The sequence below is a fragment of the Coregonus lavaretus genome (genome assembly GCF_964263955.1).
Source record: "Coregonus lavaretus genome assembly, chromosome: 23".
Lineage (NCBI taxonomy): Eukaryota > Metazoa > Chordata > Actinopteri > Salmoniformes > Salmonidae > Coregonus > Coregonus lavaretus.
The window spans coordinates 11207648-11227479 of record NC_140010.1 but is presented as its reverse complement, the minus strand read 5'-3'; the positions used below and the strand labels follow the sequence as shown (position 1 = coordinate 11227479).

General features: G+C 44.7%; 2 protein-coding genes across 2 annotated transcripts; one reads left to right on the top strand and one right to left on the bottom strand.

Moving 5' to 3' along the window:
* Positions 1-841: 841 nt before the first annotated feature.
* Positions 842-4547, bottom strand: mettl17 (methyltransferase like 17). Its single transcript, XM_084139909.1, has 14 exons — positions 4358-4547; positions 4016-4157; positions 3731-3880; positions 3461-3548; positions 3272-3353; positions 3082-3155; positions 2902-2996; positions 2747-2817; positions 2552-2659; positions 2383-2451; positions 2231-2281; positions 2039-2131; positions 1471-1673; positions 842-1383 (listed from the first exon to the last, which is right to left on the bottom strand). The coding sequence occupies exons 1-14, from the start codon at positions 4424-4426 to the stop codon at positions 1296-1298; spliced, it is 1383 nt and encodes a 460-aa protein (XP_083996035.1). The 5' UTR covers positions 4427-4547; the 3' UTR covers positions 842-1295.
* Positions 4548-4576: 29 nt separating this feature from the next.
* parp2 (poly (ADP-ribose) polymerase 2) lies at positions 4577-16910 on the top strand. The gene is made up of 17 exons (XM_084139908.1): positions 4577-4788; positions 5101-5310; positions 5392-5559; positions 5797-5867; positions 10353-10403; positions 10488-10584; positions 10668-10743; positions 10875-10977; positions 13974-14127; positions 14215-14353; positions 14445-14508; positions 14652-14786; positions 14932-15059; positions 15267-15366; positions 15460-15558; positions 15860-15984; positions 16182-16910. The coding sequence occupies exons 1-17, from the start codon at positions 4713-4715 to the stop codon at positions 16339-16341; spliced, it is 1956 nt and encodes a 651-aa protein (XP_083996034.1). The 5' UTR covers positions 4577-4712; the 3' UTR covers positions 16342-16910.
* Positions 16911-19832: the final 2922 nt, after the last annotated feature.

Sequence of the window (19832 nt, the reverse complement as noted above, 5' to 3'; positions counted from 1 at the left end):
GCAAACTGTTTGCGGGCTTTCTTGTGCATCATCTTTAGAAGAGGCTTCCTTCTGGGACGACAGCCATGCAGACCAATTTGATGCAGTGTGCGGCGTATGGTCTGAGCACTGACAGGCTGACCCCCCACCCCTTCAACCTCTGCAGCAATGCTGGCAGCACTCGTACATCTATTTCCCAAAGACAACCTCTGGATATGACGCTGAGCATGTGCACTCAACTTCTTTGTGGAACCTGTCCTGTTAAACCGCTGTATAGTCTTGGCCACCGTGCTGCAGCTCAGTTTCAGGGTCTTGGCAATCTTCTTATAGCCCAGGCCATCTTTATGTAGAGCAACAATTCTTTTTTTCAGGTCCTCAGAGAGATCTTTGCCATGAGGTGCCATGTTGAACTTGAGGGAGTGTGAGAGCGATGACACCAAATGTAACACACCTGCTCACCATTCACACCTGAGACCTTGTAACACTAACAAGTCACATGAAACCGGGGAGGGAAAATGGCTAATTGGGCCCAATGTGTACTCACGTTTGTTGCCAGCGCTTTAGACATTAATGGCTGTGTGTTGTGTTATTTTGAGGGGACAGCAAATGTACACTGTTATACAAGCTGTACACTCACTACTTTACATTGTAGCAAAGTGTAATTTCTTCAGTGTTGTCACATGAAAATATATACTCAAATATTTACAAAAATGTGAGGGGTGCACTCACTTTTGTGAGATACTGTATCTATATCTATCTAGATAGATCTACAAGTCAGCCAATAGTGCATTCTCAGCCTAGAGGTTGCTGTGGCCTCAGAATGTAACTCACTGAAAGAAAGAAGTGTATGAGTTAACTGATTTGAGCACTTGAACTTCACTGTTTATTAAGTTCTATTTACAAAGTAAATATGTTCTTCCCCATTACAGGAAACAACATGCAATTTATGGACAGTGGTGAGCGGAGGGTGGGGTTCTGATCAAAGTAAGATGAATGTGTGTGGCACTTATTCACTTAGTAAACACAGGATGTAACAAATCATACACTTTTATTGCTGTGTCCTTGACAGTCATATACTGAACATACTGAACATACTGTTCACATTAACAATCTCAACCACAGACCTTTTAAGAAGGAGAGTTGTGCTTGAATCAATGTTGGTGTTCCATGTCATGTCAGTTATCCTCAGCCTGATGGATGTCAACCCGTTTTTGATCAGTCTATGAAGGGAACAGTTGATTTCACAGAAACACCCTCGAAGGTCATCCTTCCTGGTGCGTTCAGGTTTTATCTCCATTCATAATGGCATTGACTGGTCAGTCTAAATTACTTGTGTCGTCCTCTGGCTGAATGATTGGCAGTTGATCTCCCCAATCACTACTCCGGGCACAGCGATACACGTCTCTGTGTGGAAAAGATACAATCAGTCATGCATGCAGTTGAACTTGGACAGTGGAAGTGTAATGATGCTAGTTGGAGGATTCAACGTACCTGCCATGTCGATGGGCTGTCACCACAACCCGTTTAAGCTCTCCACTAGTGCAGCAGACCTGACAGTGAACATGTCTCGGCCTGCGCAGCACTGGTGCTGTGAGCCTGGCCCAGTCCAGCCCCTCTCCACTACCCTCTCCACCTGCCCAGTCTGTTCTGGACAGAACCAGGTAGCTGAACCTCTCGGTCAGTCGGTCTGGGGCCTGTGAAATAAATAACAGGACTAAGAATAGTACAGGCCAGATTATCTTGCATTCATTCAATGTTACGCCAACTATAAATAAATATAATAATAAATGGCATTTAGCAGACGCTTTTATCCAAAGCGACTTACAGTCATGCGTGCATAATTTTTTTTTTGTGTATGGGTGGTCCCGGGGATCGAACCCACTACCTTGGCGTTACAAGCGCTTGGCGTTACAAGCGCCGTGCTCTACCAGCTGAGCTACAGAGGACACAACTATCCCTCATACTTTTATCGCTGATCTACCCCTCTATCTCATGAACACATGGTCAAGTAGGCCTACAGCCAGAAAATACAGTCAGATCCTTCAGAATGATCTCTTACCCCAGGTAAAGGGAGCGGGCTGTAGGCTTGAGAGAAGTTGCAGGGTACTAAGGGCAGTTGGACCAGCTTTGGACAAGGTGAATCATGAGGACACTGCCAAAACAAAGCAGACAAAAAACAAACATGGGTGAAATACACTGGCGAATGAGACGTCAGAATGCATTATAAGGTGGTTAATGTATAATAACATACTGGGGCGAACACAGATGGTCTTCTAGGGTCATGGGCTGCTTTTTCTTGTTTCTGGGATTAGAGTAATAAAGGCATCATTTTACTTTCAATGACTATCATGTATTTAGATATTAAAAGCAGATGACTATAGTATATGTTTGAGAGAGTGAGACCTTAAGTAGTATGTCTCTGGCATCCATAAGTATCTGGTGGCCCTCTTTGGTCCCATTTTCTACCAGCACCTACAACAAGAGCAGAGTTCAAAGAAAAGAGGTTGGGGTGATTCTTGGTAATATTACTTATTGTATAATGGATGGGGTTTGATGGAAAATTTTCACCAACCAGATAAGAGCTGGTCTTTCTCCACAAAGTGAGTATGGCATCTTCCCTCTCCTTCTGACTGGCCAATTCTGACAGAGAAAAGGCCCCCACCACCAGATCAAATTGCACCTGAAAATATAACACCGCATCATCACTAATGCCATCACATTGTTAGTCTTTCACATAATCAGACACAATGAAGGTAACTTGACTAACCTTAGGGGAGACAGGAAGGAACTGACGGAAGTAGACTTGTTTGATGACAGGCTCATATTTTTCACTGCCGCCTGCTCAACAAAGAACAGTATAATGATTATGTAATTCTCTGTCTCGCTCCCTGTACATTCACATGAATGACTGGACGTGCATACCTCTGAGAAGGCGATCAGCTATAGTGTTCATTGCCCCAGAATTGTCGACACACACCATCTCCTTCAACGTTTCACCCCAAAATGAGTGTGATGCCCTGGGAGAAAAGGAAGGAGAATCTTAATGTGAAGTCTCACTACACAGACAGACAACTGAAATTGTGTTATTGTTCTGATCCTCACCAGACAACTGTTCCTAATCCTGAACCAAAGTCCAGGAGAGAATGAGGGGAGAAGGAGGGATCTCTTTTCTTTATCTGGAAAGAGTGATGAAAAAAAGTGAGAGAGGGTCATGCAATGGTCCCACTGTTGGCAAGAGGGGATCAGACTGTATGTAAAGCATGTTAGTGTGTGGTAAGACTGGTTATTTTACCTCATTTAGAGCTCTTTTCACTGCAGCGTAGCCACCTGCCAGCCTAGCAGCCATGTACACCACACCCAACTCTTCATCGTACCTAGGACAGAGAGACAGAAGAGAAGAGTGAGACAGAAATACTAAGTTACATACTACTTTAAGCTTACCAAGCAGAGATGTTCACAGTTGAGGAAAACACACAGCTACCTCATAGGGGACCAGTGGTATGTTGTCTTCCTGAGATTGGACAGCACTTTCTTTGTGATTTGGGTCTCCAGCAGTTGAACGTCTACATCTGAAATAAAAACAGACGTTAACTTCACACTACCACATCTTCTCCATCTTGTGTCCTCTTGAGCAAGACACTTTTCTGGAAGTCGTTCATCCATTTCACCTTTCCCTCACTCCCAACATTCCATACTGCCAAATCTCTGCCCCTTTCTATCTTTTAACATCCATTTGTATTAAGTCTGTCACCTCCACCCTTCTCTTTTGCCTTCTCCCACAGATTCTTCTCCAGGGCCATGGCTCTTTCCCTCAGTGTTACATCCTCAGGCGCTCTCTTCCTGCTCCAAAGGAAGTTGGTGAGACTGCGTGCTTTGTCAAACAACCCACTCACTTCTGTGCCTGCAAGTTGGGAGAACAAAATACAAGAATAATACTGTCACTAAATGGTAACACTGTCTCGTGATATTGTATTACTCAAAAGCAATACCATGGCAATAAGTAACACTATTGAGATAAGGACGTAAAATCTCCTACCATGAATGATAGCTTGTGCTGCTTTCTGGAGTTCATCTGGCAGGCACAGTGTCTTCAGATTGGTCACCCCTGGGTGTTTCCTGTGGGGAGCACCTTTTAGGAAGTCTGCATGGGATTGGGGATGCACTGCTGCACTTAGTGCCTGTGGGTAAAGACAAGTTATTCGAGACATAACTGACATTAACATTCTCAATATCATTTTTCACAACCTCTATTAATAAAGATGGTGAGTCGTCAATCAGACTTCAAGGTCACAAAAAATGAAGGATGGATCACAGAAGAAAAGGGCCATTTGAGAGAATGGATCAATGACAGTGTGGGAAGAGCAAAAACAAGACATACCCTGTACATTATCCTCACAGCAACCACCCTTTGATAAAGGACACACGCACCATAAGCCCGAGAAGCCATATCTTCGATTTAACAATCCCAAATGTCTACATGAAATAGTAACTATACTAAATAGCTAGCTGACACAACATGAGACGCGATCACATGTGTACGTTTACAAAATACTTCCCACTAGGAAAATGCTAAGGCGGAACCTTTATTGCTGAGCCCACAGCGTATCTCAAAAGAGATGCTAGCTGGGTGAATTTCCGGCACGCATCACTTTCTAGTCTGCATCTGTCTCAATTTTTTAAGTGTTCTTAAAAAAAAAGTTATTATTTGGCAAGTGACATAAACATTGTAAAACATGAGACGCACAAGAAGCTCCAGGAACACATCTCAATGTGTAGCATCAGAAAATGGAGTGGCTCCGTCCAAGACAGGTTAGTGCTTGCTAGCAAGCTAACGTTAGCTTTGTTGTTGCTGGCTCGAGGTAGCTGGCTAGCTAGCTACACTTAGGTTGCATGTAACTTTGCTTATCTAACGTTAGTTAGCTACTAACAAACAACTCACAGGCAGCTGATAACTGTTGAAAAGTTAGCTTGACTCAAAGTCTGTTGTGACACCATTGATTGGCTATAAAGCTTCATACCTCTCTGTTTGACTGAAACATAGCTATGCAAAAACGTGTATGTCTAGTCCACAGCGGCTGTTGCGTTGTTGTATTAACCTCTCTGTGACTGTTCTCTCCTCAGTGTGGCAGTGGAAGGGGGATGAGGGTCAGTGGGAGCCATACCCACCATCAGCATGTGCCCAGCTAGACTCAGCCCTCAGCTCTGGAGACACAATGGTCTCCCTGACTTTTGGCTCTGGGGCAGTGTATGACGTAGACTTGAAGAAGATGGTCCAGGTCAACACAGTAACCAAGTACAAGAGGAAAATACGCTCTCACACACTGAAAGCAGGTCAGTTGGTAATGTGTATATAATGTGTGTCTATGTATGTGTGTTACCTACAACAAACCAACACATGCTATCCCCCTGTAGAGAGTTTAAATGGAGGAGATGCAGTGGATTTAACCCAACAAGATGCAAGTCCAGTCCAGATTAAAGAGGAGGAAATGGAGGAGCAGCCAAATGCCAAGAAGAAGCGGGGTGAGGGAAGGAGCCAGAAGAAAAGTAAAGCGATGCCCGTGGATGAAGCGGAGAGCAAAGGTTCCGGCATTTCCTTCCATTTTTATAATTTAAAGTGTTGTCTAAAGTGCATTCTATGCTAGAAATACCCATGATTTTATGACATGGTATCTATTTTTGTTAATGTGTGATACAGTAATGTAAGGGGCTGTGTCGATTGGCTCTTTGTAATGTGTTCATGTGCTCTTCATAATTGTTGTTCATGTCAGACGTCTTATTGATGTGTTGTGTATTAACGGTGCTGTTTATGTTGTGCAGAGATTGTGAAGACTGTGGTCATGAAAGGAAAGGCTCCAGTTGATTCAGAATGCAAAGCCAAAGTCGGCAAGGTACAGTACACTGTATGTTTTCTTTAGACTGGCAACTGAAACATTCACATATGATGCTCACACCTCTCTGTGGTTTTGTCACCTAGACATCTGTGAGCTTTTTTAAGACAAACTTAGGTCACAGTTCTCAATGTGGGGTTTCTGTTTGAAAGTGTTTTAGTCACATGCCTCTGACACAATCTACCATGTACAGTGAGGGGAAAAAAAGTATTTGATCCCCTGCTGATTTTGTACGTTTGCCCACTGACAAAGAAATTATCAGTCTATACTTTTAATTTTACATTTACATTTTATTCATTTAGCAGACGCTCTTATCCAGAGCGACTTACAGGAGCAATTAGGGTTAAGTGCCTTGCTCAAGGGCACATTTACGTCATTTAGCAGACGCTCTTATCCAGAGCGACTCACCAATTGGTGCGTTCACCCTATAGCCAGTGGGATAACCACTTTACAATTTGGGGGGGGGGGGTAGAAGGATTACTTTATCCTATCCCAGGTATTCCTTAAAGAGGTGGGGTTTCAAATGCCTCCGGAAGGTGGTGAGTGACTCCGCTGTCCTGGCGTCGTGAGGGAGCTTGTTCCACCATTGGGGTGCCAGAGCAGCGAACAGTTTTGACTGGGCTGAGCGGGAACTATGCTTCCGCAGAGGAAGGGGAGCCAGCAGGCCAGAGGTGGATGAACGCAATACCCTCGTTTGGGTGTAGGGACTGATCAGAGCCCGAAGGTACAGAGGTGCCGTTCCCCTCACTGCTCCATAGGCAAGCACCATGGTCTTGTAGCGGATGCGAGCTTCAACTGGAAGCCAGTGGAGTGTGCGGAGGAGGGGGGTGACGTGAGAGAACTTGGGAAGGTTGAACACCAGACGGGCTGCGGCATTCTGGATGAGTTGTAGGGGTTTAATGGCACAGGCAGGGAGGCCAGCCAACAGCGAGTTGCAGTAGTCCAGACGGGAGATGACAAGTGCCTGGATTAGGACCTGTGCCGCTTCCTGTGTAAGGCAGGGTCGTACTCTCCGAATGTTGTAGAGCATGAACCTGCAGGAGCGGGTCACCGCCTTGATGTTGGCGGAGAACGACAGGGTGTTGTCCAGGGTCACGCCTAGGCTCTTCGCACTCTGGGAGGAGGACACAGCGGAGTTGTCAACCGTGATGGCGAGATCATGGAACGGGCAGTCCTTCCCCGGGAGGAAGAGCAGCTCCGTCTTGCCAGGGTTCAGCTTGAGGTGGTGATCCGTCATCCATACTGATATGTCTGCCAGACATGCAGAGATGCGATTCGCCACCTGGTTATCAGAAGGGGGAAAGGAGAAGATTAGTTGTGTATCGTCAGCGTAGCAATGATAGGAGAGGCCATGTGAGGATATGACAGAGCCAAGTGACTTGGTGTATAGGGAGAAAAGGAGAGGGCCTAGGACTGAGCCCTGGGGGACACCAGTGGTGAGAGCACGTGGTGCGGAGACAGCTTCTCGCCACGCCACTTGGTAGGAGCGACCGGTCAGGTAGGACGCAATCCAGGAGTGAGCCGCGCCGGAGATGCCCAGCTCGGAGAGGGTGGAGAGGAGGATCTGATGGTTCACAGTATCAAAGGCAGCAGACAGGTCTAGAAGGACAAGAGCAGAGGAGAGAGAGTTAGCTTTAGCAGTGCGGAGAGCCTCCGTGACACAGAGAAGAGCAGTCTCAGTTGAATGACCAGTCCTGAAACCTGACTGGTTTGGATCAAGAAGGTCATTCTGAGCGAGATAGCAAGAGAGTTGGCTAAAGACGGCACGCTCAATAGTTTTGGAAAGAAAAGAAAGAAGGGATACTGGTCTGTAGTTGTTGACATCAGTGGGATCGAGTGTTGGTTTCTTGAGAAGGGGAGCAACTCTCGCTCTCTTGAAGACGGAAGGGACATGGCCAGCGGTCAAGGATGAGTTGATCAGCGAGGTGAGGTAGGGGAGAAGGTCACCGGAGATGGTCTGGAGAAGAGAGGAGGGGATGGGGTCAAGCGGGCAGGTTGTTGGGCGGCCTGCAGTCACAAGTCGCAGGATTTTATCTGGAGAGAGAGGGGAGAAAGAAGTCAAAGCATAGGGTAGGGCAGTGTGAGTAGGACCAGCAGTGTCATTAGACTTAACAAACGAGGATCGAATGTCGTCAACCTTCTTTTCAAAGTGGTTGACGAAATCATCCACAGAGAGAGAGGAGGGGGGGGCGGGGGGGGGAGGATTCAGGAGGGAGGAAAATGTGGCAAAGAGCTTCCTAGGGTTAGAGGCAGATGCTTGGAATTTAGAGTGGTAGAAAGTGGCCTTAGCAGCAGAAACAGATGAAGAAAATGTAGAGAGGAGGGAGTGAAAAGATGCCAGGTCGGCAGGGAGTTTAGTTTTCTTCCATTTCCGCTCCGCTGCCCGGAGCTCTGTTCTGTGAGCTCGCAATGAGTCATCAAGCCACGGAGCTGGAGGGGAGGACCGAGCCGGCCGGGAGGATAGGGGACACAGAGAGTCAAAGGATGCAGAAAGGGAGGAGAGGAGGGTTGAGGAGGCAGAATCAGGAGATTGGAGGGAGAAGGATTGAGCAGAGGGAAGAGATGATAGGATGGAAGAGGAGAGAGTAGTGGGAGAGAGAGAGCGAAGGTTGCGGCGGCGCATTACCATCTGTGTAGGGGCAGAGTGAGTAGTGTGGGAGGAGAGCGAGAGAGAAAAGGAAACAAAGTAGTGGTCGGAGACATGGAGGGGAGTTGCAGTGAGATTAGTAGAAGAGCAGCATCTAGTAAAGATGAGGTCAAGCGTATTGCCTGCCTTGTGAGTAGGGGGGGACGGTGAGAGGGTGAGGTCAAAAGAGGAGAGAAGTGGAAAGAAGGAGGCAGAGAGAAATGAGTCAAATGTGGACATAGGGAGGTTGAAATCCCCCAAAACTGTGAGGGGTGAGCCATCCTCAGGAAAGGAACTTATCAAGGCGTCAAGGTCATTGATGAACTCTCCAAGGGAACCTGGAGGGCGATAGATGACAAGGATATTAAGCTTAAATGGGCTAGTGACTGTGACAGCATGGAATTCAAATGAGGAGATAGACAGATGGGTTAGGGGAAAAATTGAGAATGTCCACTTGGGAGAGATGAGGATTCCTGTGCCACCACCCCTCTGACCAGATGCTCTCGGGGTATGCGAGAACACATGGTCAGATGAGGAGAGAGCAGTAGGAGTAGCAGTGTTTTCAGTGGTAATCCATGTTTCCGTCAGCGCCAGGAAGTCGAGGGACTGGAGATTAGCATAGGCTGGGATGAAGTCAGCTTTGTTGGCAGCAGAACGGCAGTTCCAGAGGCTGCCTGAGACCTGGAACTCCAGGTGTGGGGTGCGTGCAGGGACCACCAGGTTAGAGAGGCAGCAGCCACGCGGTGTGGGGCGTTTGTGTAGCCTGTGCGGAGAGGAGAGAACAGGGATAGGCAGAGGCATAGTTGACAGGCTGCAACAGATGGCTACAATAATGCAGAGGAGATCGGGATGAAATGAACTGAACATCAGGGAAAGGAGAGAGCAGGCCTCCCTCACCAAAAAAATAAATAAATATATAACTCTCCCAACTTCCACCTCAGAAACTATAATTGTTTCACTGAACCACCCGAATAAAACTCTCCCAACTTCCACTTTAGAAATTAGAATTGTTGTAAGCTACAGCAGACTGTTATCAGTAGCTGTAATTAAGTACAGCAGCTACCAACCACCTAACGTTAATGCCTCGGATGAGGTTAGAAAAACAGCTGAATGGTAGCAGCTAGCTGGCTCAATCACAGGTACTCTCAAGCATGAAATAACATTGGAAACAGCTAACCACAGTTGCTAAAAGTTACCGGTAGCTACCCTCTAGCTAGCTAGCTTTATTGGTCCAGGTAGTGGGTAAGCTAGCCTCGTGCTTCGCCTGGGCTCCGCCGAATAAAAATCCTTACCTACAATAATAACCTACAATAACTACCGGAGTAAGCTACCTATAATACCAAACTACAATACCTACCTACAATCTAAATACATGGTTTAAGCTTAACTCAACACCATATAAGAAGCCAAGCTTACCTTTCATAACGCAGCAATGATTAAACGTTGGGTAGCTAGCACAAAGATATTGTATTTAGCTAGGTTTATTTGAACAGTGAGAGACAGAATAACAACAACAAAAATTCAGAAAAACGCATGTCAAAAATGTTATGAATTGATTTGCATTTTAATGAATAGCGTGATTCAAAACCAAAGTTTGCAGGCAAAACCATTGCAGTGTTTTTTTGTGACGGTAGTTGATGCAAACTAGCCACTTACGAAAAACACTCATTACAAATAACCTCCATTGATCTCCATCATGCTAGCTACTATTTAGTATTTTATTCAAGCGGATAAAGTAGTGATGTAGGCAGTGACATAGTTCCTCTATGCCAAAAGAGTCCCTAGTCACTGTTGCCTAGGGTCGGGTATTCAAGACTATTCCCTTCTCATCAATTCTAAACCCTCTCTTTTCCTCACAGGCCCATGTCTACAGTGAAGGAAATGACGTATATGACGTAATGTTAAACCAGGTAAAAACATAACGACATAGTAACTACATAAAAGAGTGTATTTGCTAAATGATTTGTAAGGGAGATGTTTTTGTTGTTTCACAGACAAATCTTCAGTTCAACAACAACAAATTTTTCCTGATCCAGCTACTTCAGGATGACAGTGCCAAGGCCTACAGCGTGTGGTTGAGATGGGGACGAGGTGGGTTCATGTCTTTGTTTTCCCAAATGTTTTTTGATATTGTGAAGTAGTGTTTTCTAACACATGGTGCAATCTCTCTTTAGTTGGTAAGGTTGGACAGAACAATCTAGTTTCCTGTGGTGGAGATCTTCTTCAAGCCAAAGATGTCTTCAAGAAAAAGTAAGTGGGCTGGGGGGTGTTGTGTTGGAGTTGAGTGATATTGGGTGTTTGAATGAGGGGGGGGAAGCTACATTTTTAAACTAAGTGAATATTGCTAAGAGGAGAATGTATTCATTTGTGTTTTGATGTAGGTTTCTGGATAAGACCAAGAACGAGTGGGCACACCGGGCAAACTTTGAGAAGGTGGCTGGAAAATATGACATGGTGTTTATGGACTACAGTGCCAATGGAAAGGCAAGGAATAAATAATCTCAGACTTTCCTCATATCGTCAGGGTTTTATCTCTCAATCATCTACATATCTACACATCTATCCTCAGAGTCCGTACTGCTTGGTGACCTAAACTGGGATATTCTTAACACCCCGGCCATCCTACAATCCAAACTAGATGCCCTCAATCTCACACAAATTATCAACGAACCTACCAGGTACAACCCTAAATCCGTAAACATGGGCACCCTCATAGATATCATCCTGACTAATTTACCCTCTAAATACACCTCCGCTGTCTTCAACCAGGATCTCAGCGATCACTGCCTTATTGCCTGCGTCCGAGGTCAAACGACCACCCCTCATCACTGTCAAACGCTCCCTAAAACACTTTAGCGAGCAGGCCATCCTAATTGACCTGGCCCAGGTATCCTGGATGGATATCGATCTCATTCCGTCAGTAGAGGATGCCTGGTTGTTCTTTAAAAGTAATTTCCTCTCAATCTTAAATAAACATGCCCCATTCAAAAAATACAGAACTAAGAACAGATATAGCCCCTGGTTCTCCTCAGACTTGACTGCCCTTGACCAGCACAAAAACATCCTGTGGCGTACTGCATTAGCATCGAATAGCCCCCGCGATATGCAACTTTTCAGGGAAGTTAGGAGCCAATATACACAAGCAGTTAGGAAAGCAAAGGCTAGCTTTTTCAAACAGAAATTTGCATCCTGTAGCACTAACTCCAAAAAGTTTTGGGACACTATAAAGTCCATGGAGAATAAGAGCACCTCCTCCCAGCTGTCCACTGCACTGAGGCTAGGAAACACTATCACCACCGATAAATCTACAATAATCGAGAATTTCAACAAGCATTTTGCTACGGCTGGCCATGCTTTCCACCTGGCTACCACTACCCCGGCCACCAGCTCTGCACCCTCCGCTGCAACTTGCCCATGCCCCCCCCCCCCCCCCCCCCCCGCTTCTCCTTCACACAAATTCAGACAGCTGATGTTCTGAAAGAGCTGCAAAATCTGGGCCCCTACAAATCATCTGGGTTAGACAATCTGGACCCTTTCTTTCTAAAACTAGCTGCCGAAATTGTCGCAACCCCTATTACTAGCCTGTTCAACCTCTCTTTCGTAACGTCTGAGATCCCCAGAGATTGGAAAGCTGCCACGGTCATCCCCCTCTTCAAAGGGGGTGACACTCTAGATCCAAACTGTTACAGACCTATATCCATCCTGCCCTGCCTTTCGAAAGTTTTTGAAAGCCAAGTTAACAAACAGATCCCACCGTACCTTCTCCGCTATACAATCCAGTTTCCGAGCTGGTCATGGGTGCACCTCAGCCACGCTCAAGGTCCTAAACGATATTATAACCGCGATCGATAATAGACAGTACTGTGCAGCCGTCTTCATCGACCTGGCCAAGGCTTTCGACTCTGTCAACCACAGCATTCTTATTGGCAGACTAAATAGCCTTGGTTTATCAAATGACTGCCTCACCTGGTTCACCAACTACTTCTCAGATAGTTCAATGTGTCAAATCTGAGGGCCTGTTGTCTGGACCTATGGCAGTCTCTATGGGGGTGCCACAGGGTTCAATTCTTGGGCCGACTCTTTTCTCCGTGTATATCAATGATGTCGCTCTTGCTGCTGGTGACTCTCAGATCCACCTCTACGCAGACGACACCATTTTGTATACATCTGGCCCTTCAATGGACACTGTGTTAACAAACCTCCAAATGAGCTTCAATGCCATACAACACTCCTTCAGTAGCCTCCAACTGCTCTTAAACACTAGTAAAACTAAATGCATGCTCTTCAATCGAACGCTGCTGGCACCCGCCCGACTAGAATCACTACTCTCGACGGGTCTGACCTAGAGTATGTGGACAACTACAAATACCTAGGTGTCTGGTTAGACTGTAAACTCTCCTTCCAGACTCACATTAAGCATCTCCAATCCAAAGTTAAATCTAGAATCGGCTTCCTATTTAGCAACAAAGCCTCCTTCACTCATGCTGCCAAACATGCCCTCGTAAAACTGACTATCCTACCGATCCTTGACTTCGGCGATGTCATTTACAAAATAGCCTCCAACAGTCTACTCAGCAAATTGGATGTAGTCTATCACAGTGCCATCCGTTTTGTCACCAAAGCCCCATATACTAGCCACCACTGTGACCTGTACGCTCTTGTTGGCTGGTCCTCACTACATATTCGTCGTCAAACCCACTGGCTCCAGGCCATCTATAAATCACTGCTAGGCAAATCCCTGCCTTATCTTAGCTCGTTGGTCACCATAGCAACACCCACCCGTAGTATGCGCTCCAGCAGGTATATCTCACTGGTCATCCCCAAAGCCAACACCTCCTTTGGCCGCCATTCCTTCCAGTTCTCTGCTGCCAATGACTGGAACGAACTGCAAAACCTCTGAAGCTGGAGACTCTTTATCTCCCTCACTATCTTTAAGCATCAGTTGTCAGAGCACCTTACCGATCACTGCACCTGTACACAGCCCATCTGAAATTAGCCCACCCAACTACCTCATCCCCATATTGTTATTTATTTTGCTCATTTGCACCCCAGTATCTCTATTTGCACATCATCTCTTGCACATCTATCTATCATTCCAGTGTTAATACTAATTGTAATTATTTTACACTATGGCCTATTTATTGCCTTACCTCCATAACTTGCTACATTTGCACACACTGTATATATATTTTCTGTTGTATTTTTGACTTTATGTTTTGTTTTACCCCATCTGTGTTGTTGTTTTTATCGCACTGCTTTGCTTTATCTTGGCCAGGTTGCAGTTGTAAATGAAAACTTGTTCTCAACTGCCTTACCTGGTTAAATAAAGGTTAAATACATTTTAAAAAATATCCCCCTGTTCTGCATTCATTAATTCTCCATTCCATATCTTCTGTCCCACCCCTCTGACCTTATTGATCCACTGCTCTACAGCTTCAGGCAGGTGAGTCTGTGTCTAACCAGTGTCCCTCCTTTTCCAGGAAGAGCCCCAGCTCCAGCTTGAGTCTCTGTCCCAGAAAAAGCCCTCCAAGCTGGATGTGAAGGTCCAGTCCCTTCTCGAACTGATCTGTGACATCAAGGCCATGGAGGAATGTGTGCTGGAGATGAAGTTTGACACCCGAAAAGCTCCTCTCGGTGAGTATGTGTAACAGTCAAAATAACAGACAAAATAAATGTGACATTGTTTTTGTACCTTTTCATTGCGGTTGTTCTTCTCTGTAGGCAAGCTTACAACAGAGCAGATCCGTGCAGGTTACTCAGCCCTGAAGAAGATTGAGGAGTGTGTGAAGAGAAAGGGAAGCAACCGAGAGCTGCTGGAGGCATGCAACCAGTTCTACACACGCATCCCCCATGACTTTGGGTCAGTAATAAATGTTCTGTATTTCAAGCTGCTCTATCCACTGGCATGTGTCCAGACATGGTAAATAACACTTTTATTATATTTTTCCCAGGTTGCGAACTCCCCCAATTATCAGCTCAGAAGAGGAGCTGAAGGAAAAAATTGCCTTATTAGAAGTGAGCATGACTTATTTGAGTACTGTTACCTGCCAATCCTACCATTCAATCAAATGTTCTTACAAATTGAAATTGCTGGGTGTTGGTTGGGTATAGAATCACGCCGTCTGCAGTCTGTTTGACAGTGTGTTGTCTATCTCCAGGCACTGAGTGACATCCAGATAGCAGTGAAGATGGTCCAGTCCAGTGCCTATGGTGATGAGCATCCTCTGGACAGACAGTACAACTCCCTCCAGTGCCAACTACAGCCACTGTCCTCTTGTAGCCAAGAGTATCAGGTGAGCACCTGTGCTTTGGTTGAGTTTACTCAAAGTATGTTCATGTGTGGTTTAGAGGTCTGTTACAGCTGGGCTGGAACAAAAACCTGTACAAATTGATCAGGTCTCTTCCCTCCACTGCCTAATTGTTGTTTTCTCTCTGAAGGTGGTTGAGAGATATCTCCAGACAACCCATGCTCCCACTCACTCGGACTTCACCATGACTGTTCTGGACATCTTCTCTGTGGACAGGGAGGGGGAGAAGAACGGCTTCCTCTCACAACTACACAACAGGTACCTAATGTTTTATTGTCTGCTTACACAGGCTGTCCGATGCCACTTTAAAAGGGCTTTTAAAATAACTGAGAAATACACAGTTTAAAATGTTTGTAACATTGAAAGCACATTACTGCTACAGAGTAGCTCAATGAAATGGTACCCGTGGTGAATGGTTCTCTTTCAGGGTGTGTTCTGCATTGTTATTGTGTGTGTGTCCCTCAGGACACTGCTGTGGCATGGCTCTCGTCTGTCTAACTGGGTTGGAATCCTCAGCCAGGGCCTCAGAGTGGCCCCTCCAGAGGCTCCCGTCACTGGATACATGGTGAGATGGTGTGAGAGAGAATATGACTGAAATTAAATGGCACATGTTTACCTGCTGCATAACAGGGCGATGACAACTGTTTCTTTCTCCTAGTTTGGCAAAGGTATTTACTTTGCTGACATGTCATCGAAAAGTGCCAACTACTGCTTTGCCAATCAACGCAACAAAACTGGACTCCTACTGCTGAGCGAGGTGTGAGATTTGTAGTGTTATTTTTTCCTCTACACAAATGCATTGTTTCGAACTTGAGAAGAACCATTCTGGAAATGATCTAATCCATATGAAGTGTTTGTTTCCATACAACTGGCATTTTTTATTTGATTTATTAGGATCCCCATTAGCTGACCCTGATGGCGACAGTTAGTCTTACTGGGGTCCCACACATAATGAAAAATACATTACAGACAAATGACTTGTATCCCTGTGTGATGCAATGTGATGTGTGTACTCCCTTGGTAACAGATCATCTGTTTATTAATTGTCTTGGTAACAGGTGGCCCTGGGTGACAGTAACGAGCTGTTAGCAGCTGACTGCGAGGCTGCCAAACTACCTGCAGGGAAACACAGCACCAAGGGCCTTGGACAGACAAGCCCAGACCCCAGGAACGCTGTCACACTGTGAGTTTCACTCACTGTAAATGTTTGGTTGGTTTTCTCTAACACAGATTAGTTATAACTAAGTAACTGAGACATTACTAGTAGTTTTACTTGAACATGAATCAAGCTTTCCGTCTTATATGTTGTAATGTCTCGCTTGAGTCTTCCATTGTTCATTATTGTCTCATCTCTCTCTCTCTGTTCTGTGGTTCTCTCAGTGATGGAGTGACAGTTCCCATGGGGCCAGGAATGAAGACCGGGGTGGGAGTAGGTGGCGGCTACTCCCTCCTCTACAATGAGTTCATTGTCTATAACCCTGCCCAGACCCGCATGAGGTATTTACTAAGAGTTCAGTTTAACTACTCCTCACTGTGGTGAGACAGGGATATATTGTAAAGACGTGTGTAGCAAAAAGAGACATTAACACGTTAACTAAACTGTCGCATAAAACAAATAAGGGGGGGTGCTTATATTTGTCCTGTTACACACAAGTGTGTAATGGAAATGCCTTGCTTAAGGGCACAGCAACATATTTGTTTTGTTCTTCTTTCGGTTACTGACCCAACGCTTCAACCTCGAGGCTATCTGCCACCCTTAAGCTTAAGCGGTGGTTATGAAAAAGGAATAGTAGACCCAGAGAAATTCAGATAAAAAAAATGTCCTTCTCATGAAACGGTCCCTAAGTTGTTAATGTCTGTGGTGTTGAGGCTGTATTACTCCCAATAGTTTTATTTCAAAGCCTCGCATTGTATGATGTCCATAAGAGGGCAACAACAATGAATGTGGGTTAGTTATACATCTGTTGCATTCCAAGCGTGTTTTGAAATACAGTGCATGATGTTGTTTAGACATCAGGACAGCTTTCTTTATGTTGTCAAATGTCACCCTGAATGTGTCTTTCTAATGTAAAACTAAAGAATAAAAATGTATGAAGGTTGTTTTATATATAAGCTATTGCTATCCATGTATCACTGACCACATGTTAAACACAAAACAGATTTGATTGATAACAAAAACATGAAAAGTAAGTCTGTAAGGGCGAGATAAATATCACTCATCAAATACAGTGGGGAGAACAAGTATTTGATACACTGCCGATTTTGCAGGTTTTCCTACTTACAAAGCATGTAGAGGTCTGTAATTTTTTATCATAGGTACACTTCAACTGTGAGAGACGGAATCTAAAACAAAAATCCAGAAAATCACATTGTATGATTTTTAAGTAATTAATTTGCATTTTATTGCATGACATAAGTATTTGATCACCTACCAACCAGTAAGAATTCCGGCTCTCACAGACCTGTTAGTTTTTCTTTAAGAAGCCCTCCTGTTCTAAACTCATTACCTGTATTAACTGCACCTGTTTGAACTCGTTACCTGTATAAAAGACACCTGTCCACACACTCAATCAAACAGACTCCAACCTCTCCACAATGGCCAAGACCAGAGAGCTGTGTAAGGACATCAGGGATAAAATTGTAGACCTGCACAAGGCTGGGATGGGCTACAGGACAATAGGCAAGCAGCTTGGTGAGAAGGCAACAACTGTTGGCGCCATTATTAGAAAATGGAAGAAGTTCAAGATGACGGTAAATCACCCTCGGTCTGGGGCTCCATGCAAGATCTCACCTAGTGGGGCATCAATGATCATGAGGAAGGTGAGGGATCAGCCCAGAACTACACGGCAGGACCTGGTCAATGACCTGAAGAGAGCTGGGACCACAGTCTCAAAGAAAACCATTAGTAACACACTACGCCGTCATGGATTAAAATCCTGCAGCGCACGCAAGGTCCCCCTGCTCAAGCCAGCGCATGTCCAGGCCCATCTGAAGTTTGCCAATGACCATCTGGATGATCCAGAGGAGGAATGGGAGAAGGTCATGTGGTCTGATGAGACAAAAATAGAGCTTTTTGGTCTAAACTCCACTCGCCGTGTTTGGAGGAAGAAGAAGGATGAGTATAACCCCAAGAACACCATCCCAACCGTGAAGCATGGAGGTGGAAACATCATTCTTTGGGGATGCTTTTCTGCAAAGGGGACAGGACGAATGCACCGTATTGAGGGGAGGATGGATGGGGCCATGTATCGCGAGATCTTGGCCAACAACCTCCTTCCCTCAGTAAGAGCATTGAAGATGGGTCGTGGCTGGGTCTTCCAGCATGACAACGACCCGAAACACACAGCCAGGGCAACTAAGGAGTGGCTCCGTACGAAGCACCTCAAGGTCCTGGAGTGGCCTAGCCAGTCTCCAGACCTGAACCCAATAGAACATCTTTGGAGGGAGCTGAAAGTCCGTATTGCCCAGCGACAGCTGCGAAACCTGAAGGATCTGGAGAAGGTCTGTATGGAGGAGTGGGCCAAAATCCCTACTGCAGTGTGTGCAAACCTGGCCAAGACCTACAGGAAACGTATGATCTCTGTAATTGCAAACAAAGGTTTCTGTACCAAATATAAAGTTCTGCTTTTCTGATGTATCAAATACTTATGTCATGCAATAAAATGCAAATTAATTACTTAAAAATCATACAATGTGATTTTCTGGATTTTTGTTTTAGATTCCGTCTCTCACAGTTGAAGTGTACCTATGATAAAAATTATAATAATAAATAAATAATAATATGCCATTTAGCAGACGCTTTTATCCAAAGCGACTTAAATTACAGACCTCTACATGCTTTGTAAGTAGGAAAACCTGCAAAATCGGCAGTGTATCAAATACTTGTTCTCCCCACTGTATGTATATCCAGGGATTTCCATGTAAAAAATTTATTAAGACTTGTTTTCATTGTATGAGTGTTTGGAGTAGAGCTCCAAACCGATCACTTATCCAGGGCCAGATTAACAAATAATAGGCCCGAGGCTTTGTTTTTCTTATGGGGGGGGGGGACTCAGTCGGGGTCTCAACTTACTGTTGAGAGTTAAAATAGTACAATACACAGGGTGCAATTTCAAAATGTTATTGTGCGTCAAATCAAATTTTATTTGTCACATGCGCAAAATAACCAACAATGCAGTTCAAGAAATAGAGTTAAGAAAATATTAAATAAATAAACTAAAGTAAAATATAAAATAAAAAGTAACACAATAAAATAACAATAACGAGGCTATATACAGGGGTGCAGTGGGTTGAATGGCGGGAACCTGGTTATCGAGATTTACCGGGATTTACCGCCCAAAACCACTCCCTTTTCTCTGGATAAATAACTGCGAGGAACTGGTAAATTATAATAAATTATGTATATGAACAGCATGGCGTGAAATGGAACTATTAAATTATATGCGATGTCTAAATCTGGCTTCTCTACAGCCTCTGCGTGATGAATCAACGCTCAGGGTGGGGACAGACCATCTCACATTTGTTTTTTAATTGTAAAGATTTTATTTTATTGCAGCTGCAGAGTTTTAAAACAGTCTATCACTCGAATATCGGTGCTTTAAATCAGTGCACGCACGAACACTCTCTCGCAGTCTTTCTCTCTCTCCATCAACTCCATTAAAATTGTATCCAAATATGATAATCCTGTTCTAGATTGATATATAGCCATATATATATATTTCCTAGCCTACCTCTTTCAGGCAATAAATTCAATGCAGTATTAGCCTTATATTTAGCTAATTAATGATGGCTTATGCATAATAAGCTTCTAACTTTTAGCCTCTTTCTCTTGCTCAATACGCAAGCACCTGTGCTCCACTGGCCTCTCCTTAAAAAAACGCTCCTTAGCTCTTGGAGTCCCAGGCAGGAAAAGCTAGACTAGAATAGCTTGCTGGACACCTTTTTTTTGTGCATTTCTTACACCAATAGACTATTCGAAGAGAGATGCAAGCTCTTTTTTGTTGAATGTTAAATACAGTAGCCAATAGAACT